At 38.2% G+C, this 17,866-nt stretch overlaps 1 protein-coding gene across 6 annotated transcripts in view; it reads right to left on the bottom strand.

The window, feature by feature from the left end:
• Nucleotides 1-17,866, bottom strand: part of CDK14 (cyclin dependent kinase 14) — a 326,690-nt gene that overhangs the window by 173,276 nt on the left and 135,548 nt on the right. For all 6 annotated transcript variants that reach the window (XM_059469292.1, XM_059469252.1, XM_059469276.1 and 3 more), the window contains one exon: nucleotides 7,035-7,097. In XM_059469292.1, the coding sequence (XP_059325275.1) occupies nucleotides 7,035-7,097 (63 nt within the window). The remainder of the gene's footprint in view (nucleotides 1-7,034; nucleotides 7,098-17,866) is intronic.

Raw genomic sequence — 17,866 nt, 5'->3', positions numbered from 1 at the left:
CTAAGGTTCAGTAAGTGGAAGACTCAGGTTTTTACTTCTGAATAGCAAAAGTAAAAATAAATTCAATTCAATTGAATCTGCTTTTTTACCTTTCATCAGCACACTTCCATGCTGAAGTAGGTAGGAGTGACAATTGTTGCCTCACTGATTTTAAAAATCTTGACGTGTTCTCCCTACAATATACATGTGTTCTTGCCCTATGTGAATCATGAAGACCATAGAGACAATAAATTACAAGTGCACTTATGAAAGTGACATTCTAGCATGATTTTAACATGCTAATGAAGCTCCTGCATTAACCGTTCACACTTGTGCATATTATCAAACCATTAAGTGACAAGACTGACATGAAGTAGAGTGAAATGCTGATGCTATATTTAATGTCTTATAATGAAAAAGTCTAATTTAAATAATCAATTTTCTATGCCATGTGTAAAAGACGACCTTAATTTGGCATAACATTACTCTGTCTGCTGCACACCTGCTTATTCACTGAATGAGGAATGAAAAATAGCACCTTCTCAACCACATTAAACAGCATCACTTCTTACTTAACATATCTGCTGAAATACACTTTTAATTCAACTTCACATCAGCAACATGACCAATTTTAGTGAGTAGGAGAGAGATTTCAAAAGCATGCCATTAGTTTCGATTTGCTTCCAGTAACAATAGATAAATTTAAAAGGACTACCACAGCAGGTTTTCACCTTAAAGTCAAAGACTGTTTTCTTCAAACCCCAGTGAGTCAGTGACATGAAAATTTATCACAACTGGATCTACTACCACAGTTTCATCGCCTATTTCCTGTGCACCTTACTTCTATGGCACTCAACCTCCTGGTTGGACACCCCTCTCTAGTTACACACAGGTGCTCACACACTACAGCTTCCCCTACACCGTGTAACATGTCTCTGCCACATGGGGATGCAGGACTGCCCCTGCAATCCAACAAATGCTTCCCCACAGAAAAGGGGGAGCACAAACCTCCTGTCCATGCCACAGATGTTGATACAATCACCCAATGGAAAGAAAACAGAAACATGCTAGGGAAGCTTGCATTAACATAACTGCAACCTAAAACCTACAGCATTGTTTTATCCTACTTTTCAGCTATTATGCTTTTCTAACAAGCACATGGGTTTGTATCTTATTATTAATAAATGTAGCTACTGCTTAGCAAGAGGCAGTGTGCAACACTCTGCTACTGCCAAAGCTCAGGCAGCTCCACTTTAGTGCAGTAAACCTCATATGGATACAACACAGGGGCTGCCCAATCCTTGCACGGTCTGAATGCCTCCCTACCCTTTGTGCTTCAGACCATCCTAAAGCTGTAATCAGTGCAGTGATAAATATTAATGCTTCCAGAAGACATCAGATGACAACTACCCTATGGCTTCGACTCAGATTATTAATTTTCACATTAGTTATTAAATGCCAAAATTACTCATCTGACAAAAACAGATTCAACTTTAACAACTGCAACCATTAGTTGAGGACAATGCTCGCAGTACTACAGTGCAGCAAGGAATACACAAATATCATAAATTACTAAATTCCAGAGATTTCAGATAATATCATTTAACACCCAGTGTATTTCAACATTTTCAATCCCATGTTATGGAGACCACCATTAAATCCTTGATTTAACAAATACAGTATTTTTATCATATCTGGGTTTTTTAGCTATATAGTTGCTATAAAGTTGACTGACCTCTTCTTGAACATTTAGCACAGAAGAGTGTTGCAGCATCTCTCTATGTGTCACTAATTATTATCTAATGCATTCCTTTAAAAAAATCTTTTTTAAGTTTTTAGAGAAATTAATGATATTTTTTGCTGAAACATAAGCATATTTTTACAGAGATTATTGGACTGCCCTAGGAAACTTAGTACCCAAATCCCAATCCACATTTTGCCACATACCCTGACTCAGTATTGGAGTGATAAAACACGTTTTAAAATATTCTGGTGGGGGTAGGGCTTAGTAAGTTAAGGTTTTGCTTCAAAAATATCCATCCATTATGCCCAGAAGACTGCTGTACCCTGCTTCCTAGGAGAAAGGAAGGCTCAAAATTGAGATGGGTAAGAGCTGAAGTCTCAAAGGCTCCTGGGAAAAGGCTGAATATTCTTGTTGCCTGCATGCAAAGCTCAACAAGAGGGTCTGCCTATTTCTTCTTAACACTTTTTGGCCCTAGGAAGAGAAAAGGTGCCCAGGGAAAAGAACAAATCAGTGCAGCAATATCAGATAGAATAAGAACAAACTGCGAGTTCCTTCCCCCTCTGGTCACAGCAGACTACAGGAGGCTTCCAAGTTGCCTGAAGTAAAAGATTTTGAGAGCAATTAAGAGACAGGAACAGTTTTTGTCTGGTTGAAAACCTGTTGTCATTCAGACTGGTGTTCCTGGACTAAAGAACAGTGGGTCAGGTGCAAGTGTCTTTTTATATTGCCAAAGATGAGGGTTTTTTCTGTCAAATACTCATGCAAATCAATATTACCTCTAACACTGCAAGTAGAAGAAAAAAGGCAGAGAGAAAAAATTCAGGATGCTTTTCTCAAAAGACTTCAGCTATCTCAAGGCAGCATCACTAATTAAGAAGCAAATCAGCTTCCATGAATAGATTTATTTTTAAGGCAGGGATGCAAACAAGCAATGCAAGCATGACAGATGCAAGCCTTTGCTCTACTTATTCTACCAGTAATAGGAGTTACAGTAAACAAACTCAATTATAAAATAAATGCATCAAGGCATAAAGATGAATTTATGTGCATTATTTGGAATGCGGTAATATGGAGTAAAACACAAAGTTAAAATAAAGGTGATATTTCAAATATTAAAAGAAGCTAAGAATAGCTATATTTTCACAGGGCATGCTGAAATGCACAAATAAAAAGACACTTAAATTATGAATTTACAAAACCAGAGTTGTCTATTTATGGACAACTGCAAACAAAAGCCCAGAAGAACCAAGAAGGTAAGAAAAAAGACTGGTGGAAATAGCCCTGTACCAGACAGAAAGGGACATAAATCAGAATGAAGATTATAACACAAAAAATATCATTGGTAGGGTCAGCTAGTTGCTCTGACCCGTTAGAGTTCCTGCTGCAGGAAGTAATCCAGATGTTCCAACTGAGCATGAACTATCTCTAAAGGCTGCAACATCTGTGGGAAAGACAGCCAGGAGTACAGCTTTCAGTAGTCTGTGCCAGGAGGAACAGCACAGGGAGAGTCAGGAGCAAACCTTGTACCTCAGTTTGCAATAGCACATTTTACAGCTTGGCAAGCACCACACAGTACACACATAAATCAATTCCTATTTCCAGTCATGGACAGGGCTGCAGCAGTAGCTTCCAGCAGAAACATAATTATATGTGGGGCCATGTATTTAAGATTTATTGCTTGCCTTCAATTGTGGAAAAAATGAGAAAGACATCTTTTAAACCAGACAGGAGAAGATGAGGCCATGTGTTCTACACAGGGAATTATTAACTGATTACCCTTTTCCTCAACATCTCTAAATACAACACTGTACACAGTATATGAATACATGGTCATTTATAAGTGCTAGACATGCAAATTCATTAGACACCAAAGAGGTAAATAATTGTATATTTGGACCTAATGGAGTCTGCAGAATATATGGACTGAAACAACTGCTTTATGCCAATTTCCCTTCAAGCTGATGAAAATGTTTCAGGTACTAGACTGCAATTATGCCATCACTAGTTTAACATTACCAGGGACAGGCATTTTTAAAACAGTATCTCAGCATCACACACAAATTCCCTGAAGGATTTAAAGCCTCACATTATTTGTAAGACTTGCACCTCCACCCACAAATTATAAAATCCTGGAATCATTATGTGTCAATACAGACATACCAATAAAAATGCTAAACCTAATACTTGTTTTATTTGCCTAAGCATATTGTCCCTGGACTTCTATAACTGTCAGCTGAGACATTCCTCTTTATACTTACACATACTTATAATATCCTGCTCAGTCTTTATTTAAAATAGTTAAGTGACAGCAAATAGCCTATTTAAAACCACAAAGAAAGGCAATGTCAAGCACAGTACCTGAGGGGACAACAATATGTGTGTCCATCAAAGTAATTTAGATTTTTATTCTATTTATGAGTCATCATTTAAAAGTAAGCCTGAGGGAACAAGCATTGTCTTTACATTGCAAATACAGAGAAAATCCAGAAATCTAATTAAGCTGAAGATATCCTATAGAAGGCAAGATGTAATTTGCATCTGTCTTCCTATAAAATACTGTTTAAGAGGAACTACTGTACATATTCTTTGGGAAAAGAAAAACGTGTGCTTATGTGGGTTTGTATTCATAATAACTGGCAACAAGCCAGAAAGGAATATCCATCAATAGGCAATACTTCCCTCAAGAATAAAATTAAAAGGCAGGGGGTCTTTTGTCATGCTGGGAGAGCATCAATGGCTTAATCCCACAGGTTAGCCCCAGAGAGCCGAGACTAATTTATTGCTACTGGAATATAATTGCTCAACTGGAAGCTTTTAAAATGGATTTAGGGATCACATAACCACTGATTCTGAACAAACAGGGTCCAAAAGTCTGACTAAAAGTGAAATTACTGAAGGACCTCTAGAAAGAAGGGGCTGGCAGGGAGAGAAGGCTAATTCATATAGCCCAGCTTAACCCTTAGAAATCAGCTGTGGACCCAAAAAGACAACTTAGCCCAGAAGTTAAAACCAAAATAAGGTGGTAAAGTCTCAGATCCCCAACTGCACGAGTCAACAAATTTAGTACAGTACAACAAAGCATCAAAATGAAATGGTTGTGAAATAACCACATTACTTCCTCTGAAACAAAAGAGCACTTCTAGTTTGGCATGCTGGTGAAGGTCTGGGAAATTTTAGCATATCTGACTAGGTTTCTGTCCTCCCAGCCAAAGAAATCACTCTTGGGCTATTTTTAATTCAGCCTTGAGAGCAGGTATTGCACTGAAATTCCCAAGCAGGCTGATTCATTCATTAAAATGGTAGGACCTCAAATTATCATGCCTGGTTGTAGTAATTAATGCATGATTAGGACTAGCCTTTGTTGCTGGCCTGGCAAGAGAGACTTCTAAATATATATAACTGATTTTAATCAGTATCATTTAAGAGAAAAAAAAAGTTCATTGTTCAATGGGATTGCTCATGTTTCATCTGCTGATTGAAGTTGCATCTGCTCCAACTTCCAAAATTTTTCTTTTCTGCCCCCTGCCACCCCCCACTTTCATTAATTATCCACTGGGAATTTTAAAAACTTAAACCAGCAGTACCTCAGGAGTACATTCTACACAGCTACTCAAATATTTCTAGTGTGTCTATAAGCTTCAAAGGTATTTCTGAGCACTGACAAATGGTACAGATAGTCACAGAAATACATGCAGCAAAATCTGAAAGGGAAATGCTGCTGCTGCAGTTCCCTCTGAGGTCCCTGTTTTAAAAGACAGGTAAATCAGGATTCACAGGAGTGACAAAATAACAAGCCAAATGATCCATTTATATCCATCCTCCTCAAAGACAAGCTCACTGGGCCTGATGTGATTTAATACAAGTACAATTATTTGAATTATTATGTCTTTTTTCGTAGGGCTGCAACAACTACTGCATGTCAGACCTTGAGGTACACAGCACTGCAGCCTTGGATCAAGACTTACAAATCTGAAGCAGCACAAAGATTCTTAATAGCCAGTCTTCATTTACCCCAAAACTCAGAGAAATGAAGTTTAAAGCATCCACATGGGGAAATGAAACACAACTCCCCTGGTTTAACAAGCACATTTAACACCTGAAACTCTGCTTAGGAAACTGAGCAGAGAAGAAAGCTCAGAAGTTTCAGGGGTTGAAAAGCAGGTCCTACCTCACCCCCTTTAGTGCCACACTCATGGTCTGTGAGTGTATTGGTTTGTTTTGGGGTTCTTTTATTCCCAAATATATCTAGGAGGAATTTTCCTTATTTTTTTTAGATGGCAGTAATTCTTATTGAAATTCATACGTTGTAGATGCCACTTTTCAGTCAAAGAACACGGAAAATTAATGAAGCTACATGATGTGCAACAATGATCAGCTAGTGCAGAAGAAAAAACACTTCCTCTTTTTAATTTTTTTTTTTTAACCAAACAGCCTTCTTTTCCAGAAAAGAGAGAGAGTTTCATGAACTTCTATGTTTCGGTAAGTTACATCCTGGAATAAAGTTCCCAGTATGACAAATGAAGACTTAAACACTTCCAAAGCAGAACAACAATGGGACTGATGCCCAAGTGCAAGACAATTGTAACAAAGATCATCTGAGTTATCTATACACACACAACACATTCTGCATGTCTGGTTGGCTTCCATTTCATGCTAAAATAATTTGGCTGACTTCCCAAAGAGAAACTGGATCAAGTCTCTACTCATCTAACTTTCCATTAAATCCTGCTAATAAACTCTCTCTTTCCTGTGTGATGATTCTCAGTATCTACCTTAGAAGGAAAAAAAATTCCAAAGTGAGATCAGCTATGAAAATGCTGATCTCATCCAAGAAAGTGTGCAAAAAGATTAAGGAAGATTTTATACGTTCATATAAAAAGCAGCACATTCAGCTAATAGAAGTAATAACAGTTCCCTCAAACCTGATGAACCCACACTAAGTTACCTAACTGAAGATCTAGCACTGACAGCCTAAAGCATGTTTACCCTGGGGTTTTAGGGCAGTATTGTCTTAAGAGCAAATGTTTCAATGGAGGGGAGGGATTACCAGCACTGCTAACAGCATTCACAGCATTCAAATATTTTGGCTCTGAGTCAATTTTACAAACCTCAGAAATTCTATTGCAGGAATGCTCAAATACTTGAATTTGTAATTATTTTCAAAGAAAATAAATATTTAAAAATACAGTTAATATGCCAGGCATTTTCCCTTTAGCTAGCAATCAGTTTCTATGAAACAACTGACATGACATTTTTTGCAAAGTTACTGCTACTGCATTTGCCTTGGATGTGTGCTCTTTTTGACTCTTACCTTCACATTCTCTGGATGAAGCCCTCCAGGGTGTTTGTCCATGTACTGACATAAATCAGTGTGCTAAAAGAAAGTCAGATGGAGAAAACTATATTAATATCCATATGACTGCAGTAATAAATACCCCTCTATTTAGGACTGGACATAACAAATGGAAAATAAGATAATTTTTTTCAGCCACACATGTGCAAACACACATTTATACCTTTACACTCATTTCATTTAACAGCCTTGATAACTGATATGAATATTCAACAAATGCAAATTAATATTTTTTCTAACACCCTGCATTTGTTGAATTAATCACCTGAATTTTAATACCATTCTAAAACTTGTAAGGATAGTATCACCATCAAGATAATATCAGTATCACCACAAAGATAATATCTAGAGGATGAACCTAAAGGGAGAATCTCACATTCAACTCCCCTTGTCCACATTATAGCATTGCCCTTTAAATATAATTTTATAGTGATCCTAGATTAAGATGGGTTAAAGGTTTAGAAAATAAAGCTGAAAGGCATTGCTTATCAGAGTACTGAATGGTATTTTCCACCTCAAAAAGAAGCACATATGGACATGTACAGCCATTAAATACAGATACTTTAGAAAAGAACATAACGGAAAATTCAAACCTAAGTTTTCATTTCGTAGTTACCTATATTTCCTGCAAACATAAAACCCCATGAAAGCACTTTAAAAAAAAGAAAAAAAGAAGGTTTGCAATGCATAGATTCATGTTATTTTTAATGAATAAATATTTATAGTTTTTACTATGGAAACACTTTTCTTTGCATTCTTCTCTTACATTTCTACACTTGAGCAGCAGAGTTTCAGACAAATGGCATGTTGCTTCTCTAATGTGCTTGCAGAACACAGCTTCTGGAATTATGTTCAGAATAAAAAAAGTAAAAATATGTACTTGATTAACCAGCAAATACTCAGAGACAGACTCTGCCTTCCACATCTGGTTTCTGAACACATCTGGTAAAAATCATCCAACATTCCTTGAAAAGCTACTTGGCAATACCTGCCTCTCATACACAAGAGCCCATATAAATACAGGCAGTTTTCAAAGTGAGAGTTTTGGACAAAAGTTGCCTTCCACACAGCAGAATGGTGTCTCTGTGCAACATCTGCCAAACCAGGAGGCATTCTTTAGCTTTCTTTTGCAGAGTTATGCAGATACACAGCAGAGCTCACACCCAAGACACAATTTTTTTTTTTTTTTGCCACAACTATTATATGTAACTGCTTCTGAAAGCACAAACTAAAAAAACACATTGTGCATGTGGAATTAAAATTGCAAAGACATGAAGATGCACAGGATGATTAGGCTCTGCACTAGCACAGTTTTCACAAATTCTTACATGGCTTCAAGGGAGCAAGAGCCCTGACTACAGTAAATTGCTTGAATCCCCAAATGAACAGCATGTGTATCACAAGGGCAGAGGGCATGCTCAAACAGGCAAACCACACTACATACTACATTATTTCAAAATGCAGGATTTCAGACAGCAATTATTCAATTTAGAGTTTACAAATTAGTGAATGCATTTACAAAGAAAATTTTCAGATTAATTAAAAATATTCTACCCATGAATTGCTGGTGTCAAAGAAGTGCATTTTCCATAAAGATTCTTAAGTTTAGAGACTTATTTCCTCATTTCCTTATTTCCTCATTTCTGTAAAATCTTTATTCTTAAGCTACAAATTCCTCTGCCATTCTCTACTCCATTCATAGAATTTGGCACAGTTTTGTCTCCTGTGTTTTGACTGACTGTGGTGGTAATGAAGCTTTCTGGGACTGCATCAATAAACCATGAACCAGCCACCCTTCAGTGCACATCACCACATTACACATTTTTGGTTTTTGTACTCTATGAACACCAAGAAAACAAACAAAGTCATCAGCTTACCCTGTCATTTGTTTTAATAAACTAACAGGTTCTGAGTATTAATCCCAGCACAAGAACCTGCCCTAATACCAGCTGAAACACCATTACTACAGGTGATGACTGGTGTCAAATAAGAAATTTGTGGGAATCCACTTGTTTTAATGGTTATCTGTTATTCATGAGATATGCCAGTCTTTGAATAGTACTAGCACTCACAGTGCTCAAGAGATGTTTAAAGAAACGCCTGAAATATCACTTTAGAAAGCCCATTAGGGTGGCCAGGGAAGCACTGTCCCATCCTCACAGCCATCGTGGTCCCTGAGCACAGCACGCTCCCTCACACGGGCTGGCTCAAGGAATTATCATTTGCCCCCAGTTCAATCTTTCAGCCTTTGTGAACAACAGATAACCTGGTAGGTGGAGGTTTACTGCCTTCTTCACCTTCCACTGATTTATAGGATTTGCAACCAGTCAGCTGACAGCAACCAGAGCAGAGGAAGACAAACCCAGTGTCCCTTCTGAAGTCCGGTCCCTCCTGAAGCCCCCACCATTCCAGCCACACTAACTGCACATTTTTATTCACAAAAGCTTTTCATCTTATTCAGAGCCAAAACTAAAGGAATAGCAATAAGTCATATTTTTTATTTCCAATATATTTGTAAAAAATGGTGAGGAAAACCTCATTTTCTTATGCTTATATTTCAGTTACTATTTGGATGCATTTTCTCCATACAGAAATATCAATAATCATCATGTTTGTTATCCATCATGAGCTTATTCTTCCCACCCCAAGGATGAAGACAACTGGGAGCCTGATATAACCTTCTGCCACCAGTTTAACCACCAAAACCTACAAAAACTGATTGAATATGTCTACCTGAAAGTCAGTGTAAGCAGCAATTTCCTCAGAACCCTGGAAACCTTACAGAGTCAATTGTGCTGCAGTCTTTTGCCATTTATTTTTTCCCCTACACACACACTACAGGAATCTGTAGCAAACCTTCATTCAAATGGGGAAGAGGAATTGAATATATTTTCTGTTAAAATCTTTCTACAATTTGCTTTCATGAAACTATGAGTCTTTCTCATACATGTAACAAAACATTATGGGAAGAACTGTGGAAGCAGCTTATAATGTTGGAGTACATTGCTCCCCACTTTAAAAAAAAAGAAGGTGGCAGCAAAGCAAAGGCAGTTTCAGCTGCTCCTCTTTCCCAAGGTAGGACTGAATGCACATTGAATTAAACATTAGTACAGCCAGGAAAACTGACAGTGCTGCAGAGACAGCTCTTTCTAAACCTGTTTTCCCTTTTTGGCAGCCAAAGTGTCTGCTCCAGTGCTCGTGTGCACAACTGACATTGAAGGAGACAACACGAATACAATTTCAGGAAAGCATTAGAAAAGAAAACGAGAGCAAGCTGGATGAAAGCATTTTTTTAATGTATTCCATGAAATTTGTACTATATAGATGGAGTCTTTTTCTTCATGCTGGATTTGAAGGTGGAAAACAATGTGCTTTCCCAAGTGGAAGAGTGGCTGCCAATACAGCCTGCCATACTCTGGAGTCTTTGCTGCAGTCACCACCCTGATCTAATAAAATAGATACCCTAAAGGAAAATTCAAGATACAATTACATATTGGTAAATTGGTAAACATAAAACTATACTGGAACAAAGAGAAGAAACAGACCAACCAATACACCTTTCACAGGCCATTCTGCACTGTCTCAGAGGGTCAGGCCACCTCACAGGGCAGCAGCATAATGGGAATGGAGTAACAGAGACTTCCAAGTAATTGAACACATTCTGATCCCAAGTGGGCCTGGCTAGACCAATTCTGCTTCAAGCTAGTTTTTAACAGCTCTATCAGCCATACTGTCAACCCCCAACACACACAAATCACCAAAGTAATACCATGCTGACAGAACATTTGATATTTTAGTTTAAGTTCAAAATCCCACTAGTTCCTGCTCTTTACACTCCACCGGCTTACCCACACCTAAATGTACAATATATTGAATAGTATTCCATTAGCACTCCTCTGCTCAAAATAGCTACACAGAAAAACAATAAGCATAGATAAATCAAGTTTCTATAGAGAAGAACTCAAAAGCTAGGAAAGTCCAGAATTATTGGGGTTTATCCTACCTTTTGTTTCTCCATTAAATGTATATTATGATAACTCCTAAAAGGTCATACTTTTTTTTCATCCCAGGATTAGACATACTCACTGAAGAATAGGAGACACTTGATTGAAAAATAGCTGTGCTGTTTTCTTCTATTCTCAAACAGCTTGCAGAATCTGGCTTTTTTTTCTAATTTGAAGACAGAAATAATCTCACAGGTTTTCCTACCCTGCTTATAGCTATGCTACTGACATGCTTTACAAACACAGAATAATTTCATAGCAATGCAGGAGACATAAGACATTACTTCCTTTTATCAGATAGGGACTTCAAGCAAAGACAAAAAAATTTCTAAGAATCACTGATCTGGGCTATTCTGTCCAAAGAGCTTTGGTGTTGACTTTTCAGAGTATTTGGCACTATTTTTTTCTGACTGACTGTGGTGGTAATGAAAGATATTCTGGTCTTCAGGTGCATCCTTCACCCCCCCACACACTCCCTTACTTTTTGCTGTCTCTGATTGGCAATGAGGTTTGTCCTAAGCAAAGAACACCTGGTGGACACTGCAGGGGGAACTGTCTGGATGCTCTCATTTCTGAGATGGGGAAGCTGACATGTTGCTATTGACTTTGAAAAAGAATATAAAATGCATTGGTAATATTTAAATACATATTAACAATAAATCTAAGCATAATCATCCACTTAATCATTGCGTCCTTCTCATGCCTGGCTGAGAGCCTCATCTGAAATATTCTGCAACACTGGCTTCAGTCACAGCTGTAAATGTGTAATGCTTTTGCAAAGGAGACTGAGAATCTCACACTGAATAGGAGAAATCTGTAATGACAGCAATTTCAGCTGGTGGTGACAATTCCCAATACAGGAGAGGTGGAACCCAGTTCTCTACAGCAGTATTACCTAACTTGTCTTGAAATGATACCTTGAATGAGCAGGAACCTCAGAAGACATCCTGGTTCCCACATTCACAAAAAATGAGAGAAATCCAACAACAACCACATGCTTCACCACATAATCCCTTGCAGAGCTGCACAACAGGCACTTCCACAAGGGTGAAAAAAGGAGACTGCCCAGGCCCTCTTTATCTTGGTGTCCTCCAATTATAAGCGTTTCCCTTTCCCACTTCACTAACAAAACAATGTTTTCTGCAGAACCTCTTATGCTTTAAGTGAACAACTCGATCTCTTCTCCCACTACTGGCTTCCCCAGAAACAATTTCACTTTGTCAGAAATGAATGGCTACAATATCTGAAGTGAGAGACTAAAGTATTTGAGAACAGAAGAAGAATCTTCAAAGACATAGCTCTTAAGTACAGATTACGATTTTTCTGAAGCTTATCACTTGACCAAATTTGGGGCAATTCTCAAAATAATAGTCCAAAGCTACCCACAGCACAAAGGGTACCCATCCCATAAATTCCAAATCCATACCGTTCAGCTTGAATATTTAAAATGAGAGTTCTCCAGATAAAGGCAAGATATCTTGGCCATTTTTGCTGAAAGTAAATATAGGTAATTTGAGACAGACTTTGGCATTTTTGCCTTCAAATAACTGTATTTCACTACTGTGTGCCAGAAGATCATTGCTCCAGGGCTGCACCTTGACTGGCACACACAGCTACACCTCCTTGAGAAGGCCCTGTCCAGCCTTTTTGTTGTCTTCTCTCAGCACACCAAAGCACAAACCCTTTCCTCAGTACACATCTCCAGTAACAAGGCCTCCATTATGAGGCCCATGACCCTTCCTGGGGTGGATGGAACAATTTCTAGATAAAGCAGAGACTGCAGAGTGCTTCCTAGGATAAGGGACAGAAAACCCATGCTCAGCAATGCTGGTTCACCTCATCTTGTTTCCAAACTAAATATAGAAGCACATCAGCCAGAGCTCATTTTTGATCCAAACTTAAATTAATCGCAAATATTTTCCTCCCTGTGATAGAGAGAAGTATCACAACTCCTACAGGTACCTGAACATGACAGAGAGATTAAGTTACTTTTCCAACATAACTGCTCATAGTCTAAACAAAAATCAACAAAGTCGTACAAGAATTTAAAAAAAGAAAAAAAGAAAATGCACAATTGTTCAGACTCTCTCTGTAATATTTTCCACTCATTTTCTCCTCATACCATCAACTAGCCGGACCACTCCACAAAAAGTATGATTTATTTATGGAATATTGTCTTCCAGACTCACATGAAGAAATTAATTGGGGTTTTGATTTAGACTTGGGGCAGTGTATAATTGTGTGAAGGTCATTTTTATTCAGCAAGACTCTGGTTTCTAAGCAGACACATGTGGGTTTATGTTTGTGAACATACTGGGTATAAGCATCTGCTGAAGGGAAAAGAATTCTGGCTGATGTTTATACAGCTGAAGTAAGGTTTATATACATTGCATCCTAGGTCTGGAAAAGAGAGAGTATGCAAAAAAAAGACAAATGTTGATGATTCTTCCCTTCTCCTCTTGAAGGAATTCTAATTATGAATAGATGAGGAAATCACAAACTAGAAATGTCCTCAGATATGCTCTGTGCTTCACTTTGACATCAACTGTTTTGCTCAGCTATTCCTGCTCAGAAATCAGACTTTGCTACCAAGCACAAACGTGTTCAGACAAAGGCTGGGACGTTTCCTTTCAAGGCATGGCTGGTGACATGAAATGATCTCTACTTTGCCCACCCTTCTCCATAATAATGTGACTGTCACTCTCTTCTAATTAAATTAGTCGCTTCTACTTCCCATGCTATACATTCTCTTTCCCTCCTCTTCCTCAGTCATGATAAATCTCCATGTGACTTAGGCATCCCATAATTCCGCCTAATTGGTTTCAGCTGTCATTTTTGAAGCTGAAATGCACGGAGAGCCCGGGGCTTGTGAATGGAACGGGAAGCACTTCCAACCTCATTCCCATCATGTAGAACCAGCAATGTGTGAGAGCCCTCCCATTAAAACAAAACCGGGAGGATTTGGCTGCCGGCGATGCCGTCGTGCAGCAGACAGATTGTGATGCTCCACTGAGGCAGCCAGGCTCTTGTGAGCCATTTCTCTCTGCTCAAAGGACAGCACACATTATTTATGCCCTAGCAGCTTTCCCGACTAAAATACTTCCTCTTTTGTCACCAACAAATTCCTAAACCGATAATATAATTTACCAATAAAAGGATGGGCACCAGGAATATTTAAAGTGACAGGAGAACAAAAAAAGCTAATTCCTTTTAAATGGTGTGTGTCCTCCAACCTAAGCACTCTGCAGATTACTGTGCCACAGTTTAAACTTATTTCATGTCACTGGTATCTTCAAAAATGTCAGACTTTTATTTTCATGTATTTCTATATTTTCATGGCTTTCTATAATTCAATCTTTTCCCTCTATGAGATGACACAGTGTTACCCATGCTAACAAAAAATACCCTACAAGGTATCTCTGGGTGATACCTAAGCAACTTCCAGCAAAACAGCAGCAGGCAGCAGCACCAGCTGGGCTGAGCAGCAGGGGAAAGATCTGTATTAGGGAATCAAGGAAGAAAAAACTGCCCCACAAGACACTCATAAAGAAAACAATTCTGCTAACAGATGTTTTGAGTGTCTTGGATATCTCTCACACAGTCAAGAAAGATAAGCATACTTCAAAATACATGAACAATACTATATAGAAAAGGAGCTAGGTGGTGGGGGAGTACGTAATACAGATAGAAACATATCTGAAAATCCAAGAGAGAAAAAGGGATACACAGTTGTCTGATTTTTGGCTGTTGTTAGAAAAGATAAATTTATTTATGGATACAAAGCCTCTGTTCATTCCACAGAGATTAATCTTGTTCCTTACAGACAAGTGAAACACACACCACTAAGAAGAGAATTGCTGAACTAAAAGCTCTTCAAAAAAACACAGTTTTCTAAAGATGCCAGTTTATCCTCCTCCTTATTGTCTGTCCACCTTAATAATTCTATCAGCTTTGTGTTCTTAGTAAATCAGGTTAAGGAGACAAAACCAACTTAATTTAGTGAGATTATCTGAACAAAACAATGACATTGCAAAAATAAGTAGGAATTCCTGTTTAGTGCGATCAAAACCTAGCACCAAATCATCAGCTTGTGCAAACTGTGATGGACTTGGAGACCTCAAAATGAACAGAGTTGGGACAATTTTTGCAAACTGTAACACATGTGCCCACAAGGATGGGCATGTGCAATTTTTCTCTAATTTGTTATGTCAATGAGCTTCCACAACACTGACCACAATATGCACATATAACAAACAAACAATCAAAAATAAATATAATAAAAATTCGAAGATACAAGAAAGTTTCTTGTTAGTGCATGGAAGATACCCATAAGCTCCTGGTGAGAGTGCTTGCTTCAGGACCATGTAAGCAGAACTCAGACATGGGAGGGAGGCCGAAAATCCACATATAGCCACACTAGTCAAGTATCCACATTAATATTGGCATGGCACTGACCATGGATAATTCAATTGTAGCCACACAGAGGGAACTAGAGAATGCCAGTTCATGACAGAAATAAAAAGATAAGGAATATGTTGGATGCCACCAGAACTACTGATGATAGAGTTGTGTTTAAATCTATAACATAGTAATAATTATTAAAGAGTCCAACAAAAAACCTCATATGCACTAATAAACAAAAAGCACATAACTAGAAGAATTTATTTTTTAAAACTTTAAAGTAGTAAAATAAACTGGTATATTTTTTCTTTGGTTCCTGACACAGGAAAGCAACGGCATATTAACTTCATTGAAAGACTAAAAGTATTATTATTTTGCTGATGAAAGTTATGATGCAGAAAGATAAATATAGAAAGGACTTTAAAAAAATCTTACCTCTATCTATTATCAATGACAGAATTCTGTTGATTATTTGCCTGAATTGTTCTTTAAAAACTGACAGTATTAGACAAACCTTCACCCCATAGTAGCTTCTGAAGTGCTTTATTATTGTTAGCAGGAAAGGGGCATTCCGTGAGTTTAATCTTTTTCTTCCTTACTGTAATTTCAGATTTTCTTTTTCATCCTCTTAACCATTCACATAGAAATAGGTCACTGACTTTCTCCATGATATATTTAAAGGTTGTAAATGTCTCATCCTTTTTTTATCCCCAACTCTTAAGAGCCCTGCTTACTTTGACTTTTCCTTACAAGGCTTTATTCTCGATGTTTACTCACGCTTGTCTTTTTCCCCCTCAGGTCTCCAGCTGATTCATGTCTTTCTTGTGTTTACAAATTTACCCTTTAGAATGGTGGCCTTACCTGGATCAAGTAGAGTTTCATCACTGGCATGTTTCCTATGCACATGTATCTCACTACATGTATGTGTTTTTGAGGGACTGCAATGACACTTGAACTTTTATTTGTAATTTAGGAAAAAACTAATTGGGATCTGTCAGAAAGCAGAATATCTCATGGGATTTCCAGTATTTCATCTGTCAGCCCAACTCTTGATGTTTCTCATGCTCTGATTTTTTTGTGTGTATTATTTTGGGGTTTTTTTTAAATACTTACATTGAATGCAAGTGTTAATACTTAATAAAAAGAAGAATAATCAATAGATGCTAATTATTAAATGATGCACAGCACACCACAAACCTAACCAATATTTACCAACTGTTAATAAATTGTACAAAAATTGATTATTCAGATACATACAGCCTTCCATCCCGTTGGATTGTAAATCTTGATTAATTTTATTAATACATCTATTGATCAGCATGTGCCCTCCATATGAAGTCTACACAACACGTTGAAGTCCAGCAAAGACGGGATCACAGAACCACAGAACAGACTGAGTTGGAAGAAACCCACAAGGACCATCAAGTCCAACTCCTGGCCCTGCACAGCACCACCCCCAAGAGTAACACCACGTGCTCAAGAATATTGCATGAGTAACATCTGCCCTTGCTAGACATATGCAAACTTCTTAGCCTAGTAGGAGTATTTTTATTTAAAATTAAATAAATTTTTCATTCCTTCTTTCCTACCAATTCCCATGTCTGGCAGAACCTTAACCTCTCAGCAAAGCACTAAACACTTTCCTTCTGAAATCCCACCTCAATCCCTCCCTCCTGAAGCCTATTTTGTTTGCATCTCCAGCCTGATTTGGACATCAGCAGCACCTGTCTCTGATCTGCTCATTAAAACTTGAAAAACAAGGCTTTTCCCAAGAGCACTATTCCCTTACTGCCTCTTCTCAATAGCACAGGATTTCCTTTCTCTCTGTTTACCCTCAGCCTTGATCTGTCATCTTTTTCACTGCAATTTAAGCAATGCAACTTATGGCAAGCCTGGGGCACGAGTCAGGGTTAAGCTACAGGGGAGCAGCTCCTTCTCTGGTCAAGGTAAACAGAAATTCCTAAATTCAGCTGCTGCCATGGTGGAGCCCTGGGTGGTTGCTCCTTGCCAGGGAGGACGAGCACGTTCACAGCAAGCAAGGGCACCTGGCTTTTGCAGAGCTTCCCCAGCTTTCAGGCCTTGCTGACCATAGCTGGACAGGCACCTTGATTTCAAATGGGAAGAAAATCACCCATCATTTTACTTTCACACCAAAATCATCTAATTCAGGCTCCAAATAAGATTCACTTGAAGTCAAGGATTAGGAGACTCCTCCTTCCTTCTTGTGCCCAGTTTCTCCCTAGGTATGACACATCACTGAAGGATCCTCGTGAGAACAGCTCAAAAGCAGCTCTGGGATACTACTGATTTTCCCTGCTCTCTCACCCACTAAAAAAAAAAGTGGCTTTTTTGGTTTGCTTTCACAAACAAGCAATGCCATCATAC

The sequence above is a fragment of the Ammospiza nelsoni genome, chromosome 1, assembly GCF_027579445.1.
Source record: "Ammospiza nelsoni isolate bAmmNel1 chromosome 1, bAmmNel1.pri, whole genome shotgun sequence".
Lineage (NCBI taxonomy): Eukaryota > Metazoa > Chordata > Aves > Passeriformes > Passerellidae > Ammospiza > Ammospiza nelsoni.
Note: the sequence above shows the minus strand (reverse complement) of the source record. Positions and strands in the feature narration are given on the sequence as shown.